Source organism: Zosterops lateralis (genome assembly GCF_965231275.1).
Source record: "Zosterops lateralis genome assembly, chromosome: 22".
Classification (NCBI taxonomy): domain Eukaryota; kingdom Metazoa; phylum Chordata; class Aves; order Passeriformes; family Zosteropidae; genus Zosterops; species Zosterops lateralis.
Window position 1 is genome coordinate 7,457,136 of NC_139782.1, and position 20,876 is coordinate 7,478,011.

The following is a 20,876-nucleotide window of genomic DNA, read 5'->3' on the forward strand; positions in this document are numbered from 1 at the left end:
TGAATATTCTAATTTCCAGTGACCAACCGGCGCCAGATACAAACCCTACAGCCTTTGCCTGCAGCCCATGAGAACTGCTCTATCACCACATCATCCTGTATTCTAAACTCTAAAGAGACTTTTCTCATCCCCCTTTTCCCTGATGCCTTGGCAGGGTGGAGAGGGGCTGCACCCTTGGGGCCTTTTGTTTTCTGTCCTTCCACCCATCTCCAGCTCATCCCCGTCCTCCTGCCTGCCATGGTCACATCTCAGAGCTGGATTTCATTTCTATTTCACTCACAGGGTTTATATTTTTAGTATTTCTCACCAGACAATCACATCCCCCAGCCCTCCCTGTCCCACCTTTCCCCCCAGTGCTGCTCAGGGCTGTTTTCCCAGCAGGGCAGGTGTGACCCCTGAGCCCAGGGACTCCTTGTCCCACCCCTGCCCCATCTCCAGCCCTGAGGTTTGTCAGGAGCCTCTTTCTCTGCTGGAGGATTTCCCTTTTTGCTCTTTGCTGTCTTGCCCAACCCCTGGTGATGTGAGGCTGCAGTTTCACTCTCTGCAGAGGGCAGGGAGCTCTGCCAGCCCTGAGCCCTGTCCCTGCTGCTGCCCTGGGTGGGGCTGGGCAGGGTGTCCCTTGGCCACCTCCTCCCTCCCCTCTGGAGCTGCCCAAAATCCCTTCCCCTGCTGTGGGTTCGTGGCCAGCCCCGCTCCCAGCAGAGTTACAGCGCTCTGAACCGGCTGTGAGTGGTGCTGGTGTCAGCTCTGCTGGCACAGCCCCGGGGAGCTGCAGCAGCACAGGTCAGCTGGGTTTTAGCTCAGTGTGTAGTGGGTGGGAAGGGTGTTTGTTGGGTTATACTTTTATTTTTTGACTCAGATGTGGCAGCTGAGAGGCTTTTAAAAAACTTTTATTTTAATTTTATTTTATTTTTATTTTTATTTTATTTTATTTTTATTTTTATTTTTATTTTAGTTTTATTTTATTTTTATTTTTTTTTATTTTTATTTTATTTTTTATATTTTTATTTATATTTTAATTTTTATTTATTTATTACTTTATTTTTATTTATTTTTATTTTATTTTTAATTTTATATTATTTTTATATTATTTTATTGATTTTTATTATTTTTTAGTATTTTTTTATTGTCTCATGTGAAGGGTGAGACAACACAGATGTTATAATTTAATAACATAATAATATAATAATAGCAAAAATAATATAATTTTTGCTATTAGAATTAAAAGCCAACTATTTCCTAATTATAATGCATTATAAGTCTTCACGTGAGACTGAAAATAAAATAAAAGTTATTTAGTGGCTTATTTAGTGGCTTATTTAGTGGCTTATTTAGTGGCTTATTTTATTTATGGGTCAGAAAATTAATTTATTTATGGGTCAGAAAAGAGTATAATCTGACAGGTGCTGAGAAGAGAATGGTGCTGGAGTGATTGCAGCAGCCCTGGGCCAGGTGTGGCAGTCACCATGAGCCAGGTGTGACAGCCCAGGCCAGGTTGTGACAGTCACCATGAGCCAGGTGTGGCAGCCACAGGGGGCCAGGTGTGGCAGTCACCATGAGCCAGGTGTGACAGCCCAGGCCAGGTGTGGCAGTCACCATGGGCCAGATGTGGCAGCCACAGGGGGCCAGGTGTGACAGCCACAGGGGGCCAGGTGTGGCAGTCACCATGGGCCAGGTGTGGCAGTCACTATGGGCCAGGTGTGGCAGCCACAGGGGGCCAGGTGTGACAGCCCCCATGGGCCAGGTGTGACAGTCACCGTGGGCCAGGTGTGACAGACACAGGGGGCCAGGTGTGACAGCCCAGGGCAGGTGTGACAGCCCCCATGGGCCAGGTGTGGCAGTCACCATGGGCCAGGTGTGGCAGTCACCATGGGCCAGGTGTGACAGCCCAGGGCAGGTGTGACAGCCCCCATGGGCCAGGTGTGGCAGCTGTTCTCAGGGCAGGAGGGGAAATCCCTGCTCTGGAAGCAGCTCCAGAGGAGGGAAAGGCATTTTGAGGGGTATTTTTGGGGTTTCTGACCCGTGGGCTGTGCACATTTTCTACCTGCCAGCACAATGGGACTGGGGTGGCTCCTTTGGCCGTTGCCTTGCAGGGTGAACATCCAGCCTGAGTAAATTAATCAAATTTTTCTTATGCTTCTCTAATGAAATCGTGGAAACATGAGAAAAAACCAAAACCAAAACCAAACAAAACAAACAAACAAACAAACAAACAAAAACCCAAACCAACTACAGTGGGTTCTTCAGCCTCATTCCCTGGCACTGACTGGGATCCTTTAATTCAGCCCCTAAAGCTGTGAAGAACTCAATGACCATGTGCAGTACATTTCCTTTTCTCCTCCCCAGGTGTGTTCCAGGCTGGAAATCTCCAGGGCAGGGCTCTGATTCATTGTCTGCAGAGCACCCAGAGCCTGGCTGTTTAAAGGCTTGGCCCCTTATCTGCAGAAATACACCTAAGGAATATCATGGGAAGGAGATAAAGCCGAGATAAACTGGACTTGAAGAAATAAAGTAAAAATGGATGAGGAATTAAGGAGTTTAGGGCCCTTCATGTGTTCTGTTGATGCTCCAGACAGAGAAATCTTGTAGGTGCAGAGTCAGGGAGGGGCCAGGGAGGGGCCAGGGAGGGTCTGTGAGAGGCCAGGGGGGGTCTGTGAGGGGCCAGGGGGGGTCTGTGAGGGGCCAGGGGGGGTCTGTGAGGGGCCAGGGAGGGTCTCTGAGGGGCCAGGGGGGGTCTCTGAGGGGCCAGGGAGGGTCTGTGAGGGGCCAGGAGTGTCTGGAGAGCCAAGAGAAGCTGCTCTGCCACGTGCAGAGTCTGATTTTCAGGGCTGTGTTGTCCCCATTTAACACCAGGGCTTTCTTTGCCTCCCACTGAAGTGTCTCTGCTCTCTCCTGCCCTGATCTGTTTGCAGCAAGCAGCTGGTTTGGAACCTGAATTTCCCCTCTAGTGAGGCAAACTGACTGTTCTGAGCACCTGAATGGAAAGGGAGGGTTAATTCTCATTAAAAATAGCAGTGAACACTTTTTTCTGAGACACCTTTAGAATTAAATTCCCCGGTTTTTTAAGCCCAGAAAGTCAACAATAGCCCTGCAGATAGCAGGGGGGAGCAAGGAGTGAGCATCACAGGGATGAGCAGAGCTGCTGATAAGAGAGATAAAAGCACTTTTCAGTGTTTACATTTGCACTCAAAGCTGCAGCAGCTCAGGGGTTGTGAGGCAGCTCATTCCCCTGCACATCTGGGCATTTATGGCTGGCTCTGCCTCACCCCAGGCTGCCCAGGGCATGAATCCATTAATGCACCAGGATGAGCCTTCCTGCCTCCCTCTCCTGCTGCAGGAAAGTGCCTCCGTTGTCTTGTGCATCAAGAGGATTTTTTTTCCTTTTAAGAAATGAGGGTGTAATTGTGTTCTGCAGCTCTGGGCCAGGGCTGTGAGCAGAAATTGTTGCCTTGCCCTGTTTAAGGAATATTGTATTTAAATCCCGGGATGAAGTGCTGGGTTCCTGAGCTGCTCTCCCTCTATCCAATCTCTGTTTTAATCTTTTTCCTCTCTTTTACCCCTTTTCTCTTCATTCTGCCCATTGTTTTTCATCTGCTGATGACAGTGTGTGCCTGGGGAAGAGCCCTGAGCAGTGGAAAATGAGGAGTTTGTGTTCAGAAATCTGCTCTGGGGGCTGCCCTGCCCCAGGGGCTTCAGGAGTTCCCTGGGGTGATTCCCTTTGCTGAAATAGAAATACCATGAAATAGAAATGGGATGGATCTTATGTTGGCAGGAGGCAAAAAGCCACAAGGAACATTGTTTTGCTAATGAAGAGCACAATTGTAGTTCCCCGACTGGTCCCTGAGTATTTTGTGCTTTAAAGCAGCTCCTGCAGCAGAATTCCTGCAGCCTGCTTTGTTTTGGTTCTGTGCTCTCACATGTACTGCACAGGAAATCTCTGCCTCTCCTCCCTCTGCCAATGTTTTGTTCCCTTATCCCAGTCGAGATTCCAACAGCTGCATTTGGCACTTCCACGTGTGCTGTGCTGTGCCTTGTTGACAGCTTTTCTCCCTGTGCCTGGGGATGGCAGGGAGCTCTCCAGGCTCACAGTTTGTGTCTCAGCAGCCTGGCAGGTTTATCCCAGCCTGGGCAAAGAGATTTATATTGCAAGTGTGTGAAAATTCCTGCTCTGGGTCAGCATTGGCAGCTCTGAAAATTCCTGTTCTGGGTCTCAGCACTGGTGGCTCTGAAAATTCCTGCTCTGGGTCTCAGCATTGGCAGCTTTGTAAAAATTCCTGCTCTGGGTCTCAGAATTGGCAGCTCTGTGAAAATTCCTGCTCTGGGTCTCAGAATTGGTAGTTTTGTGAAAAATTCCTGTTCTGGGTCAGCATTGGCATCTCTGTGAAAATTCCTGCTCTGGGTCTCAGCATTGGCAGCTCTGTGAAAATTCCTGCTCTGGGTCTCAGAATTGGTAGTTTTGTGAAAAATTCCTGTTCTGGGTCAGCATTGGCAGCTTTGTGAAAATTCCTGTTCTGGGTCAGCATTGGCAGCTTTGTGAAAATTCCTGTTCTGGGTCAGCATTGGTAGCTCTGTGAAAATTCCTGTTCTGGGTCTCAGCATTGGTAGCTCTGTGAAAATTCCTGTTCTGGGTCTCAGCATTGGTAGTTTTGTGAAAATTCCTGTTCTGGGTCTGTGAAAATTCCTGCTCTGGGTCTCAGCATTTGCAGCTTTGTGAAAATTCCTATTCTGGGTCAGCATTAATGTGCCTCTCTCAGCTGATGCCTGTTTTGGCTTGTCCTTGGGATGCTTTGCGTTGGGATGCTGCTGTTCCTTAGGCTGCTGTGCCCTGCAGGGCTGGGGTGACTCATGGGGACACTCGGGGCACAGCAGTGAGATCCCCTGTGCAGGGAGGGCGATGCACTGGCACCCAGTGGCTGCTTGTGCTGTTTTCCTCCCTCGTTTCCAGCTGGTTTTCAGGGTCCAGGATTAATCTGGATGTTGTGGGTGGTGTTTGTTTCACTCCCAGGATGTGGTGGTTGCTGCTGACATGGCTGGGCCCTGTTGGGATTGGGCATTTTCTGTCTCAGTGCCCAACATCTGAGAGCCCTGAGTGGTTTGAAGTAGCTGTGCTGCACTGGGATGTGAATTCTAAAGGATCTCAGGCATTTTCCTCTCCATCCATGATTTAAAAAAAAGAGTGGGTAAGGAAAGAAAAAAGCGATCTTGTCTCTTGTTATTCAAGAGTTGGGATTTAGCTCATCCTTCCAATGATTTTACTACTACTTGGATTAGCAGCAAAAACCTGTAGGGAAGTTGGTGAATCCACTCCCACCCCAGAACATGCTGTTCACCCTCCAGCTGGAGCCTTGCTGATGTCCAGTAATCTTATTTTTAAAGCAGATCTGATTCATGCTCAGCTCTCTGTGCCAGATGAGCTCCTTGGTTTGTGAGTAAGTGTTGTGACTGTGGCTGGCAGGAGTTGCTGCACGATTGCCTCACTTCAGGAAATGTTAAAATAACACTTTTTTTTTCTTAGAAAGCTCCTTTGCACCCCTCCCACTTCTAATCCTCCTAATAGCTGCCCCCAGTTTGGCAGCTGTGTGACAGAGGGCTGTTTGTGCTGCTGAGGGAGAGCAGAGACACTCCAGTGGATGCAGGGCTGGGGGAGAGGTGCACAGAGTGAGCAAATACCTCTGGCCAAGCTGCCTGAAACCCTTCAGAGGTTTCTCTGCGTTCTGGAAGGGAAAACTGCTAAACTGGGAGAAGGATCTTGCTCCTCCCCGTGGACTCTGCAACTGAAATTAGGGATTTTTTTTTATTATTATTATTATTTTCCTCCTGGAGAAGAGAAGCTGCCCCAAAGCGAAGCTTGAGACAAGCCAGGTTTATCTTGGTTTCTCTGGGTTTATTCTGCCTGAAACTCTTCAGAGGTTTCTCTGCGTTCTGGAAGGGAAAACTGCTAAACTGGGAGAAGGATCTTGCTCTTCCCTCTGGACTCTGCAACTGAAATTAGGGATTTTTTTATTATTATTATTTTATTTTTCCTCCTGGAGAAGAGAAGCTGCCCCAAGCAAAGCTGCTCACTTGAGACAAGCCAGGTTTATCTTGGTTTCTCTGGGTTTTTCTCCTCCCTGGCTGCAGGGGCTCAGAGAGGGAACAAGAGCTGGTGGAATGAGTTTCCCCCAGGGCTGGACCAGCAGCTTTTGTCTGCTGCTTTGGACTTCCAGCCAGGTCTCCAAGGTACTGAGCAAAGCTTTGGCAGAAGAGAATTTCCTGCTCAGCCCCGTCCCTGTGGCTGCCCCTGCAGTGCTGGTGGGAAGGGAAGCACCAAACATTGTTGGGATGGACAGGTGAAGGCTGCAGCTCTCTGCGCTAATGTTTAACTCGCCTCTTTTGTTTTTCTTTCCATCCATTAGGCAACACTGAGCGGGTGCCCATCCTGACAGAGTCTCCTGGCGACGCTCCCTGCAGGGCTGGATGGCAGCAGAGCCCAGCCCCATGAGCCTGTGAGGAGGCCAGAGCTGCACACACACACCATGGGTCAGAAGGTCACGGGGGGGATAAAGACAGTGGACATGAGGGACCCCGTGTACAGACCCCTGAAACAGGAGCTGCAGGGGCTGGACTACAGCAAACCCACCCGCCTGGACCTGCTGCTGGACATGCCCCCCGTGAGCTACGAGGTGCAGCTGCTGCACTCGTGGAACAACGACGACCGTTCCCTGAACGTCTTCGTCAAGGAGGACGACAAGCTGATGTTCCACAGGCACCCCGTGGCCCAGAGCACCGACGCCATCCGGGGCAAGGTGGGCTACACGCGGGGGCTGCACGTCTGGCAGATCACCTGGGCCATGCGCCAGCGCGGCACGCACGCCGTGGTGGGGGTGGCCACGGCCGAGGCCCCCCTGCACTCCGTGGGCTACACCACCCTGGTGGGCAACAACCACGAGTCCTGGGGATGGGATTTGGGTCGCAACAGGCTCTATCACGATGGGAAAAACCAGCCCAGCAAGACTTATCCTGCTTTCCTGGAGCCCGACGAGACTTTCATCGTGCCCGACTCGTTCCTGGTGGTGCTGGACATGGATGATGGGACTCTGAGCTTCATCGTGGACGGGCAGTACATGGGGGTGGCTTTCAGAGGGCTCAAGGGGAAGAAGCTCTACCCCGTGGTGAGCGCCGTGTGGGGCCACTGTGAGATCAGGATGTGCTACCTGAACGGGCTGGACCGTGAGTATGGGCAGAGTGTGCACCTGGGGAGGGATTTTCTTTTTTTTAGGGAGGTGAGGGTTGCTGGGTGTGATCCTCCATGGTAAATGCACAAAGTCTGACTGAGCTGTGCTGTGAGCAGGGAGCAGGCAGGGCCTGGGGAGGGGGTTTGGTGGGAGAAGGGGATGCCAGTTGTCCAACTTGGGGTGGAAAACTTTGTGCTGCCACCAGCAGAGCAGCAGGAACATCCTTCAGACAGTGGCATTGCTGGAATCCTGGTGTTTCTTTACAGAAAACAGTCTCTGGGACAATCCCCTTCCTTAACTGGGTAGTGAAGGGATATTTAAAAATCCCTTGTAGGCAAGAATAGGGACAGAATTTTGCCATCTAAGAAAAAATGGGGATGTTTTTCATCTTTCAGAGAAGTTCACTCACACTCACCCTTCTTTAAATGGATAATGGAGGGAAGTTTAAAATCCCTTGCAGAGGCAAGAATAGGGATAGATTTTTCCCATCTAAGAAAAAATGGGGATGTTTTTCATCTTCCAGAGAAGTTCACTCACACTGGAAAGGGTGTGATCCTCTCTAGCAAGGGGCTGGATGCTGTGCTCAGCCCAACTTGCATGCCAGGCCTTTTACTAACAGGCACATCAACCTCTAGCTCAGCTTAGTAATAAATTTTGGCTGTTCCAAATGTGCTGAAGCCTGTTATCTCTCCCAGTCAGAAGTTCCCGTGGGGCCAGACTGTGACTCAGTCATGGGTAGGGTGGAGGAGAGAGGTGAAGGAAGTGGATTAAAATCTGGATTTATGTCGCTGGTGAAATAAAATTGGCAGTATTGGTATGAAGAGTAGTTTCCCTTGCATTCCAGAGCAGTGCCTGCCCAAGGGGCTGTAGCACATTGGGCTCTTCTGCTGATAAACCCTGAGTTCACCAGAGAAACTGAGCTGTCAGAGTGACCAGCAGAGCCTTGCACAGGGGCAGCAGCAAAACCTGCTGTGAGAAATACACCTCAGCCCTGCAAGGACAATCACAGGGCTCCTGGCAGAGCATTTTTCTCTCCCCAAAGAAAGCCCACCTCTTCCTGCCACAACAGCCTGAAGAATGTCAGCAGCTCCAGGATCAGCCTTTGCTGGGGGTCACAGCCAAACCCTGCAGCCCCAGGAACCCCCCTTTGCTGGGGGGTCACAGCCAAAACCTGCAGCCCCAGGATCAGCCTTTGCTGGGGGTCACAGCCAAAACCTGCAGCTCCAGGATCAGCCTTTGCTGGGGGGTCACAGCCAAACCCTGCAATCCCGGGATCAGCCTTTGCTGGGGGGTCACAGCCAAATCCTGCAGCTCCAGGAACCCCCCTTTGCTGGGGGGTCACAGCCAAAAGCTGCAGCTCCTCTCCAAGGCAGGGGGTGTTGGAGCTGCTGGCACAGAGCAGGGAAAGGGCCACCTCCAGGGCTGGGCTGTGTAGAAGCATCCGTGGCTTACAAGGACAAGGGACTCTGCAAACTTGAGATATTCTAGAATATGTGGGTTTATTGCAAGGGTGGTGGGTAGAAAGGGCTTTGCCTTCAGCCACCAGCCTGGGCTGGAGGGAAGTGCCAGAGAGAGAAGGAGAGAGAGCAAGAGGGTTTGGGCTGAGGAGAGGGGAGAGAGAGAGCAAGGGGCAGGGTCAGAGTGCAGGGGGAAGAGAGCAGAGGTGAGAGTAGGGAAAGGAGAGCCAGGTCCAGAGAGAGAGAGAGCAAAGAGGAGAGCCAAGAGAGCCAGGTCCTGCTTACAATCCATTCTATCTCCTTTTGTGATGAATATTCTAATTTACAGTGACCAACCAATACAAGACACAAAATCCTATAGAATCTACACACAGCCTATAAGAACTACTACATCACCATGTGTTGTATTTTAAACTCTAAAAACTCCTCTTTAGACTTTTCTGTTTCGCTCCATTGACTTTTGGATCCCTCAACCAGCAGAAAGATAATTGTTCAATCCAAAGGGATTCTCCTCCAGCTGCCCAGGCTGTTGTTTTTAGGTTTTATAGTAACTAAGACTTGGTATCCTACAACTCAAAGTGAGCTTCCATTTCTATCTCGACTACAGGTTTCACATTTTCAGAATCTTTTGTCAAGCAATCACATTTATAAGGTTTCCCCGATTCATCTTTCCCAGCAGTGCTGGGTTGTGAAGTGCTCTCAGCTGAGCAGTGAATCGTGGGCACCAGGCCAGCAGGGGCTGGAGGCTGTTTTGGCACAGGCAGAAAGAAGGTGTCTGGCTCTGAGCACTCCTGAATAGCAACACTGTCCAGTGATTGTGGTGCCTGTGAATGGAAGGAGGTCAGGGCTGGGTCTGCTTTCTCTTCTGCTCTGTCAGAACAGGTTATCAGTGTGAGCCAGGTGAGGACAAGCCTCAATCTCTGGGGAAGAGCCTCTCCTTTTAAGGCCACTGAGCTGAGTGTGTTTGTTCTGTGCTGTCTGAAGGCTCTGAGGGTCAGGCCCGTGTCCCTGGGGGTGCTGGTGCCTCTGTCCCAGCTGTCTGTGAGCAGGGCAGGCAGAACTGGGGCAGGCTCTGAATGCACCACTCTGTGCCACATTGGGGGGAGAAAATAAACTGCACTGGGGAGTGCCAGAGCAGTGCTGGCAGTGAAGGGGCTCTTGGGCACTGTCACAGCCAGAGGAGGGACGTGCAGTGTCACAGCCAGAGCAGAGAGGTGCAGTGTCACAGCCTAGGGCAGGGACAGGTGCAGTGTCCCAGTGTCACAGTGAGGACAGGGAGGTGCAGTGTCACAGTGTCCTAGCCCAGGACAGGGAGGTGCAGTGTCACAGCCCAGAGCAGAGAGAGGCACAGTGTCACAGTGTCACAGTGAGGACAGACAGAGGTGCAGTGTCACAGTGTCACAGCCCAGAGCAGAGAGAGGCACAGTGTCACAGCCAGGGCAGGAGGTGAGGCTGCTGCAGGAGCCTGTCCTGGGGAAGGGGCAGCACAGACCCTGGGGTGGGTCAGGAGCAGGCAGGGCCAGGGTTGGGTGAGGAGCAGGCAGGGCCAGGGCTGGGAGGTGCAGTGTCAGTGTCACAGTGAGGACAGACAGAGGTGCAGTGTCACAGTGTCACAGCCCAGAGCAGAGAGAGGCACAGTGTCACAGTGAGGACAGAGAAGGCACAGTGTCACAGCCCAGCCCAGGGACGTGAGGCTGCTGCAGGAGCCTGTCCTGGGGAAGGGGCAGCACAGAGCCTGGGGTGGGTGAGGAGCAGGGCCAGGGTTGGGTTAGGAGCAGGCAGGGCCAGGGCTGGTGCAGCCTTGGCACACACAGTGTGTGCTGAGTGCTGGGCCTTGGGGAGCTCTGGGAACAGCCTGGGGAGTTTGGGTGCAGCAGTGGAGGCTGGAGCTGTGGGGATCTGCCAAAGGCACTGAAAACTGCAGCTTCTCACCCCAGCTCTGCCCGTGGGTGCCCTGGGGTGTCTGTCAGAGCGGAGCAAAGCCCCCAGTGGTGCAGGCAGAGCCCCCAGGCAGCAGCAGGATGTGCAGTGACCTGTTTTGGGCTGTCTGTCACCCCTCTGGGGGCAGGACAAACCCCCCAGGGCAGTGTCAGGGTGAGCTGTGACAGCAGGGGCTGTGAGGGGCTGATGTCAATCTCCCTCCTGTGCAGCTGGGATGGTTTATTTACCTCTGGCTTTGACCTCTGTCCCCTCTCCGTGCTGTGAGTGACTCCTCAGCAGCCAAGGGGCCATTCCTGAAAAACCTGTGTGAGTTTGTTTGAAGTACAGGATGCAGAAAAAGAATAGCCAAAGGCTCCTGTCCTCCCCAGCCTGTGGCACAGGGGGGGACAAACTGCAACATGAAGCTTTGACAGATGGTTTTGTGTTTTTTCCTGGGAGCTGTGCAGTACAAATGGAGGGGCTGACAGCTGTTGGCCTCTCCTGGGTGAGATAAATCATTTCTGGGTGCCCAGGCCACACCCTGCTCTGGCTGCTGCAGCCTTTCCACCTCAGTGACTCTCACAAAGAGTTTCTGGAGCCTGCAGTGAGGGGAGGATGTGTTCTGGCTGCAGTGAATGGAATTGCAGAGGAGGAGCTCCCAGCTGGGTATTCCAGGGTTGTTTCATTCACACGGGTATGGCCTGAGCAGCTCCAGGGGCTGCTGGGTGAGCTGAGGCTGCTGGGTGGCCCAGACCCTGCAGGGCTGCCATGCCTTCATTCATTCCTCATGCTCAGGGTTTCCTGGGGGGTTTAGGAGCTGAAAAGTGAATTTGTCCCTCTGGGCTGGGCTGTTGTGTTTCTTGGGGATTTTAGAAGCAGAAAAGGGAGTTTATCCTCTGGGCTGGGCTGTTTTGGGCTGTTGTGTTTCCTAGGGGAGGTTAAGAAGCTGAAGAGTGAATTTGTCCCTCTGGGCTGGGCTGGCTGTATTTTCTGGGGGGATTTAGGAACAGAAAAGTAAATTTGTCCCTTTGGGCTGGGCTGTTCTGTTTCCTGGGGGGGGTTAGGAGCAGAAAAGTGACTTTGTCCCTGTGAGCTGGGCTGTTTTGGGCTGTTGTGCTTTTTGGGGGAGTTTAGGAGCAGAAAAGTGAATTTGTCCCTCTAGGCTGGGCTGTTGTGTCTCCTGGGGGTTTAAGAAGCAGAATGAATTTGTCTCTCTGGGCTGGATTGGCTGTGTTTCCTAGGGGAGGTTTAAGAGTAGAAAAGTGAATTTGTCCCTTTGGGCTGTTGTGTTTCCTGGGGGGTTTTAGAAGCAGAAAAGTGACTTTGCCCCTCTGGGTTGGGCTGTTTTGGGCTGTTGTGTCTCCTGGGGGGTCTAAGAAGCAGTGAAGGTGTCCCTTTGGGCTGTTGTGTTTCCTGGGGGGGGTTCAGAAGCAGAAAAGGGAATTTGTCCCTCTGGGCTGGATTGGCTGTGTTTCCTGGGGGAGGTTTAAGAGTAGAAAAGTGAATTTGTCCTTTTGGGCTGTTGTGTCTCCTGGGGGGTCTAAGAAGCAGTGGAGGTGTCCCTTTGGGCTGCTGTGTTTCCTGGGGGAGGTTTAGAAGCAGAAAAGTGACTTTGCCCCTCTGGGCTGGGCTGTTTTGGGCTGTTCTGTCTCCTGGGGGGTCTAAGAAGCAGAGTGAAGGTGTCCCTTTGGGCTGTTGTGTTTCCTGGGGGGTTTCAAAAGCAGAGAAGTGACTTTGCCCCCCTGTTCTGTGCTGTTAACATCTCCATCTCTCTCCCCGCAGCCGAACCCCTGCCCCTGATGGATCTGTGCCGCCGGGCAGTGCGGCTGGCCCTGGGCAAGGACAGGCTGGCTGAGATCCCCCGGCTGCCCCTGCCCGGCTCCCTCAAGAGTTACCTGCTCTACCAATGACCCGGTGCTGCTGGAGCCACAGGAACCAGCCCCTGGCTGATGGAGCTGCTGGGCTGCCCAGGGCTGGGCGCTGCACCCCGGGGTGGTCCATCCCATCCCCAGCGCTGCTCAGAGCCCTCCTGCCACTGCTGCAGCCTCTGGGCCCTTCCCGGGCAGCTCTTGGAGAATCCTGAGTGTTTTTGGTCCTCAGGAGTCGCTTACACTCACAAAAGGAACATTTACAGAGGGTTTTGTGCTTCCTCCTGGAAAAGGCTGTGCTGCCTCCTCTGGGCTCAGGGGGAAGGAGTTTTCTGTACCATCTGGAGGGAAGGATGATAATAAAAGAATAATAATAAGAAGAGAAGAATAAAAATATAATTTATGGGAGGAGGAGGCATTATGAATGGAAATGTTAAGACCAGGTCCTAAGAGAATGGAAAGGCTCAGGATGACCAGCAGAGTGTTGGAAAGAGCCTGGAATGCCATAAAGAATTAATTGAGGAGTTTTTAAAAGCCAAAAAAATAATTAAAAAAGTACAACCCCAAGCCCTGAAAACACCAAAACCAAGAGCCCTCCCACCAGGACACCCTTAACCTGGAGAAGGTGCCTGTTGTGATGTCTGGAGCTGTGCTGGGACCTCTCCCTTTGCTCTGTGGCTGCTCCACAGGTTCTGGATCCTTTTTTCCTGTTTTATCACCATCCTCTGCTCTGGGTTTGGCTGAGCTGATTCTGCAGCCAGGCCGAGCCTTCCCAAGGCTGAAAACTGCAGCTCCTGCTCTTGGGGTGACACAGGGAGGGCCAAACCTGTGCCACAGGGTGGGGACTGTGAGTGTGGGTCTGTCCCAGCTGCAGCTCCTGTCCCCTGGGCTCTGCCAGAGAAATGTTAGAAAAATGTTATTGTTCCTCTGCTGGGGAGTTTTCTGTCTGCTGGGAGTTCTTTTTTTGGATAAGCTGCTTAAATTCATCCCAGGCAGGCTTTGTTGTGTCACAGAGAGACTTTTATCTGCAGCAGGAGTGGCTCTGTGTGCCTGCCTGGCCCAGGGCAGTGACAGGGAGGTGACAGTGGTGACACTGTGGCTGCACAGGGCAGTGACAGGGAGGTGACAATGGTGACAAGTGCCATCAGCAGCTCAGCCCAGGAGGGATTTGGAGGGTTAAACAGACCAGGGGGGATCTCCAGGCACAGCCAGATGAAGCTGAACCTCTCCAGGGCTGGAGAGGAGGGAACTGCAATGAGCAGGATGAGGAATTTCAGGCAAATTCAGCACATCCCAAATAGATCCTCAGTGGCCAAGGGAAGAGGGTGACACTCCTTTATCAGAGGAGCTGCTCTCTCGACCTCTCCACAGGTTACTATGCTGCCTTTCTGGGGTTATTTTGCACTTTTTTTTTTTGTGTGTGTGTTTTATTTCCTTGAAAAAATGTTTGTGTGATTGGTTTTTTGGTTGGTTTGGGTTTGTTTCTTTTTTTGTTGTTGTTGTTGTTGTTGTTTTTTTTTTTTTTTTTTTTTTTTTTTTTTTTTTTTTTTTTTTTGTGTTGTTTTGGTTGGTTTTTTTGGTGGTTTTGTGTTTTTTTTTTTTTTTTTTCTTTTTTTTCTTTTTTTTCTTTTTTTTCTTTTTTTTTCTTTTTTTTTTCTTTTTTTTTCTTTTTTTTTTCTTTTTTTTCTTTTTTTTTGTAGTTTTTTGTTCGTTTTCTTTTTTTTTTTTTTTGAGTTATCCCTTCAGTTTTGTGTAGGTACAAATGAGTTTAGTCGTTGAAAATGTTAATATATATATATATATATATATTTGTGGTGTATGTATAAGAACATGTTTTACACAGCTGCTGTAGGGTACCTTTTTGGAAACAAACTACTTGCATAGTCTATTTTTTAAAGCACAGAGTTGGTGCCAAGACTAGGTGGGGCACCATGTGCCCCTTTTTTTATTCTAATATTATATATGACTTTTTTTTGTTTGTTTGTTTTTTCAACCTAAGGGTTTGTACTAGTTTTCTGTTCCAGGGTGGGACACAAAATTCAGTGTGTTTGGAGCCCCACTTGGTTGCCTTCAACTCGAACCAGTGTCTTCCAGAAGTGCAGGGAAGGAGCTGTGTTCTCCCCACTTTAATTCTCTTTGTGCTCCCTCATTCCCCTCCCTCCTCCCTTCACCAGGACGTTACTTTGTACAGCAGAAAATCCTTTCTATTTTATGACTGTAGATAACGCTCAGTAACCCGAATAAACTTTATTAAATATCGCTTGGTGCCGGGTTTTATTTGCGTTTTATAAGATTTCCTTGTGCTTTGTTCCTGCACGAGCAGAGTTTATTCCCAAGGAGCTGCCCAGAGTTATCTCTGCTTGGAGGAGCAACAATTGAGAGCTGGGGTGTCAAAGGTGTGTGCAGGGCTGGGGGATGATAACCTGGGGGTGCAGCTGCCTCTGGGGCCTCAGAGAGGGGGCTGGATGGAATCTGTGCTGGGTGAGATGGAGTTGAATATATTCTGTCTTGGGACAGCCCTGGGTGAGATGGAGATGAATTAAATCTGCGCTGGGACAACCCTGGTGAAATGGAATTGAATATATTCTGTGCTGAGACAGCCCTGGTGAGATGGAATTGAATATATTCTGTCCTGGGACAGCACTGGTGAGATGGAGCAGAATGAAATCTGTGCTGAGAAAGCCTTGGGTGGGGATGGAGCTGGATGAAATCTCCTGGGACAGTCCTGGTGAGATGGAGATGAGTGAAATCTGTGCTGGGACACTTTGGGTGAGATGGAGCTGAATTAAATCTCTCCTGGGTTAGATGGAGATGAATATATTCTGTCCTGGTACAGCTCTGGGTGAGATGGAGCTGAATGAAATCTGTCCTGGCACAGCTCTGGATGAGATGGAGATGGATATAATCTGTTGCCTCTAGTCAGGACAAGATTTATTTTTTTTTTTTTTTTAATTTTGGATGGTTTTTACACATGGAAAACCACGAGATTAAGGCGATGGTTTGTAGATGCTGAGCTCCAGCAGGATGAAATCTGTGCTGAGAAAGCCTTGGGTGAGATGGAGCTGAACAGAATCTATCCTGGGACAGTCCTGGTGAGATGGAGATGAATATAATCTGACCTGGGACAGTCCTGGGTTAGATGGAGATGAATATATTTATTCTGTGCTGGGACAGCCCTGGTGAGATAGACGGAGATGAATGAAATTTGTGCTGAGAAAGCCTCGGCTGAGATGGAATTGAATGATGAGCAGGGGCAGTTCTGTGATCTGCAGGCACAGGGGATGCAGAGGGGCCCTGTCCCTGTCCCTGTCCCTGTCCCTGCAGGCAGAGAGGCTGGAGGCTGCAGCAGGAGCTGGGGCGGGTGCACAACACTCAGGAATTAGTTCATGCTCAGCTCCAGACACCCAAACAGCCTCGTGTTCCAGCTGCATGGAATATTTGAAACCCAACGAACTGCCCGGGGCTGGGAGCCTGCAGTGTTTATGTCCAGAGCCATGGCAACGGGGGAGGGAGGCCTGGACCTGCTGCAATCAACAAATGATATCACAGATTAGCAAACCCTCATCAGTCCCTGCTGGCCCTGCCTCCAGCCCAGCCCCGCCAGGGACCTCTCTGCCTTTGTGGGCAGCAGGAAAAGCTGCAGGTTCTGCAAGGAGAGAGCCCTGGGAGCCTCCCCTGGTGCCCTGGGAGCCTCCCCTGGTGCCCTGAGAGCCTCCCCTGCTGCCCTGGGAGCCTCCCCTGCTGCCCTGAGCCTCCCCTGCTGCCCTGAGCCTCCCCTGGTGCCCTGAGCCTCCCCTGGTGCCCTGAGAGCCACCCCTGGTGCCCTGAGCCTCCCCTGGTGCCCTGAGCCTCCCCTGCTGCCCTGGGAGCCTCCCCTGGTGCCCTGGGAGCCTCCCCTGCTGCCCTGGGAGCCTCCCCTGCTGCCCTGAGCCTCCCCTGCTGCCCTGGGAGCCACCCCTGCTGCCCTGAGCCTCCCCTGCTGCCCTGGGAGCCACCCCTGGTGCCCTGAGCCTCCCCTGCTGCCCTGAGCCTCCCCTGCTGCCCTGGGAGCCACCCCTGGTGCCCTGGGAGCCTCCCCTGCTGCCCTGAGCCTCCCCTGGTGCCCTGGGAGCCACCCCTGCTGCCCTGAGCCTCCCCTGCTGCCCTGGGAGCCTCCCCTGCTGCCCTGAGACCTTCCCCTGCTGCCCTGGGAGCCTCCCCTGGTGCCCTGAGCCTCCCCTGGTGCCCTGGGAGCCTCCCCTGGTGCTGCTGACCCATCAGGGCTTTGCACATCGAGCTGCTCCTGCATTTTTTTTGGATGTTTCTGGCTCCTGGTTCAGTTCTCACTGCAGAGGTGACACAGGTGACACTCCTGGTCCAGAGGTGACACCAGTGACACTCCTGGTTTAGATCTCACAGCAGAGGTGTCACTGCCAGGGCTGGTGTCACCCCTGACCAAGAGTGTCACTGCCAGGTTGATGTCACCTCTGCTGAGTGATCTGAACCAGGAGTGTCACTGGTGTCACCTCTGGACCAGGAGTGTCACTGCCAGCCTGGTGTCACCTGTGTCACCTCTGCTGTGAGAACTGAACCAGGAGTGTCACTGCCAGCCTGGTGTCACCTCTGAGCAGGAATGTCACTGGTGTCACCTCTGCTGTGGATTTAAATCAGGAGTGTCACTGCCAGGCTGGTGTCACCCCTGACCAAGAGTGTCACTGCCAGGCTGGTGTCACCTCTGCTGTAAGACCTAAACCAGGAATGTCACTGGTGTCACCTCTGCTGAGAGATCTAGACCAGGAATGTCACTGCCAGGCTGGTGTCACCTCTGCTGTGGATTTAAACCAGGAGTGTCACTGCCAGGCTGGTGTCCCCTCTCCTCACTGATGTTAACAGCTCTGAGCTCTTTGTTCTCTCACTTTTCCCAAAACAGACCTTTGGAGAGTGCAGACCTTTCTGGAAGCTGCAGGTAAAGTGCCACCCACCACAGCAGGGACTGATTTCCTGCCCCAGGCTGGATGTTTTCCTTGGAGGAGAACCCCCATCTATTGATAAAGTCTGTTTCTATTTAATTTCATGTCCAGCAGAGAGGCTTGAGCAGCACCAGCTGCTGCTCCTAAATGTGATCTGCATTTCTCAGCCTGGCTGGACACCTGGGCGGGTTGCACACATCAGCAGCAAAGGGAGTTAATCGTGTCAAACCTCCTAAAGGTTTGTTTTGTGGAAACCCAGGGGAGCACAGGGAATCGAGCAGACAAGTGAGGAAATTCCATCCCTGGGGGCTGACACTTGGAGATTTTTCATCCTGACCTGGAGAGTGCAGAGATTTCAGGATTTCAGGGGATTTTTGCTGTGGTGTTTGATAACAGCAGTGACACTGCAGACCCTCCCAGCCCTGAGCTGGGGCTGTTCCAGGTTCATTTCTTTGTGAAATGATGTTCAAAGAAAACTGACTGAAACTCTGCTGCACAGAGGAAAGTGAAAGTCAGAATGTGCAGAATGCCAGGAGTGAAATTCACAACTGGCTGTAAAGGAAAACCTGGAATAAAGAGCAGAATGGGCACTGCAGGTCCTTGTGGTGGATCCTGCTTGGGCAGAGGGGAATGTTCTCAATTAATGCTCTCACAGCTGCCTCTTCCACAGTGAAGTGCTGGGTGAGAAAATCCTTTTCAGTAGAAAAAAAAAAAGTGATTCTTCATATTCAGTCTGACTGATTTATTTTTAAATAAATCCGTCTTATTCATATTCAGTCTGACTGGTTTATTTGTATTTATTAAAAATAAAAAAAAAATAAAAATAGAGAAGTGCAAATAACCCTGAAGTTGAAAAAGGGAGACAGGGCAGGAACCAGCCCTGAGGAGCTGCATCCACAGCTCAGACACTCCTGGAGTGGGATTGGAGCTCGTGGATGTGGAATAACGTGGATCTTGGAGGATTCCTGACATTTCCAGCAGAATCTTGTGCCACACGTGCCCCAGCTCTGTGTCTTCTTGTGTTTCTGTTTGCTGACTGTGCTCTGGACTTCATAACCAACACCAACCACGGTCAGAATAAACTTGTTTTCCTCCCTGGGGTTGCCTGGCACGGATCACAAGGACTCCTCAGTCAGCACAGGGGGTGGATCTTTCTCTCCAAACAGCAAAAGGCAAATAAAATAATATTGTGCTCAAACAGGTGGGGTGTTTGCAGCCTAAACCAGCGTGAGGATCCCAAAACCTCTGTGTGGAAATTCTGCCTGGAAAAAAGCCAGAAATGTGCTTCTCAATTTTTATGGCAACTAAAATCACAAAAATGGAGCAAAGAAAGGAAAGGGACTATTCATTTTTTTATTTTTTTTTCTACTTAACTATTTCTGATTATTTTAAAACTCAGTTCTAATTAGGTGATGTGAATTGTTCAGCTGAACTCCGTGTCTGAGGGGGAATGTGAGGCTTTGCAGAGCCCGGAGCGGGGCTGTGTTTGTGCCTTGTCTCTAAGCAGCACAAACCACAGGGATGTCAGAGGCTGTTTTATCACCCGCCAGGGCTGGTGCTGGACAGGCTGCACTGGGCTGAGTTATTCCAACACCTTGGCTTTGTTCCCTCCCTCTCTCCTTCCCTCTTTTTTCCCCCTCTTCCCTTTATTTTTTTTATTTTCCTCTCTTTTCCTTTTTTTTTTTTTTTTTAATTTTTTTAATTATTATTTTTTTATTATTATTATTTTTATTATTTTTCTTTCCCCTCCTCACATACAAGTGTGAGAGGGGTGGATGATTTTACCACCCCGGTGCCAAATTCTCTCAGTGGGTTTGGCAGCAGCAGCAGCAGCACTTCTGATCTCCCTCCCAAAGCCCTTTTCCCTCCCTGGCTGGGATTCCTCCAGGCCTTTCTAAAGAAGGCAGTGAACTGTGCTGGTTTCTCTTTCAGCTGCTCATCTCTTGAGTGGTTTCAAGAAAAAAATTTAAAAAAAAATTTAAAAAAAAAGAGTTTTCCACCTACAGGGAAAGAGCTAATATGGTCAATTAAGCTTGTCAATATTTTAGATAAATTGTTTATGTCCTGCCTGCAGTTCCACCCCTCTGCAGCCTTTCCCAGCCTCTCCAAGTGCTGTGGATCAGTGTCTGTGCTCTGCTCTCAGGCCCTGCAGCACTGTCAGCCATGTGTGGCCCTGCTGGCCCATCTCACACACTCCTCTTATTCAGCAGTGGCCAAAATCTGCCCTGCAGCTGCTCTGCCTCTCCTCCTGCTCTGCCTGCTCGCAATTTCCTGTCTGTAGTAGACACAATTGTGTTTATTTTGGTTTGTTTTGTTCATGTGCAGCCACTCACAGAGGAGCAATGTGAAGAAACGCCATCTGATATAAAGGTATTTATTAAATATGCACATTTCATGCCTGGCTCTTAAAGGTATTTATTAAATATGCAGGTTTCATGCCTGGCTCTTAAAGGTATTTATTAAATATGCAGGTTTCATGCCTGGCTCTGTGCATCCTCCCAGGTTCTGGAGCATCCCCCAGCACAGAACATTCTGCCAAAAGGAAACTTTTACAGAAATCCTTTCTCACTGCTCCACACCACAACAAAGCCACGAGTTTGTGTTTGCTGCCTCTGAAACTCCTGTTCCTTCATTCACCTGCCTCGCAAAGGAAGTGAGAATGTTTGTGTGCGGTAAAACCAGACAGAGAGGAGATCCCCGGGCGGGGTGTGGGGAGCGAGTTCATCTTCTCTTCTGCCAAAAATATTCCGTTGGGGTGGGAAGGGGAATATCACTTCTGTGTCAGAGCTGTTGGCCTCCTATACAGGCAGAGCCCAAAAAAGGCACCTTTGGTTTTGTTATATAAATATCTTTAAATTTTGTTATATTTTGTTATATAAATATCTTTAAATTTTGTTATATTTTGTTATATAAATATCTTTAAATCCTCCTGGTCCCTCAGAACAAAGGGCTGAAAGGAGAAATGTTGACATATTTATTTTAAAGCCAGCCCAAAACACACTTTTTCCTTTACTAATGTTCACCCATGTCCTGCTATGAGGGGAGAGAACCTTTTCTGAGCCTTTTCTGAGCAGCAGCAGAACCTCCCCAGGTGCTGCTGGGGATGAGCCGGGCTGGGGGAGTTCCCAGCCCAGTCTGTCTCTCACATCTGAGCCCCAGACAGAACCACGAGCACAGGAGATCCAGCTGTGGCAGGAAGGCGGCAACATCTGCCCTTTGGCTTCCCTTAGACACAGCTGGGGTTGGGTTGTTCTCTTTTTTCCCCTTTGGTTGTTCTCTTTTTTCCCCTTTGGTTGTTCTCTTTTTCCCTCCCTCTGTCTCTCAGTGCTGCTCCCTGGGACCTGGGGCAGACAGGACCTGAACCCACACCTGGGACAGGATATAAAACCACACCTGGGACAGGATATAAAACCACCACACACCTGGGACAGGGTCTGGACACACACCTGGGACAGGATCTCAACCCAC

At 50.6% G+C, this 20,876-nt stretch overlaps 1 protein-coding gene across 1 annotated transcript in view; it reads left to right on the top strand.

Moving 5' to 3' along the window:
• SPSB1 (splA/ryanodine receptor domain and SOCS box containing 1) overlaps positions 1–14,718 on the top strand; it is a 30,410-nt gene extending 15,692 nt beyond the window's left edge. The window contains exons 2-3 of the mRNA XM_083876594.1: positions 6,396–7,209; positions 12,374–14,718. Of these exons, the coding sequence (XP_083732720.1) occupies positions 6,516–7,209; positions 12,374–12,501 (822 nt within the window). The 5' untranslated portion in view covers positions 6,396–6,515 and the 3' untranslated portion in view covers positions 12,502–14,718. The remainder of the gene's footprint in view (positions 1–6,395; positions 7,210–12,373) is intronic.
• Positions 14,719–20,876: the final 6,158 nt, after the last annotated feature.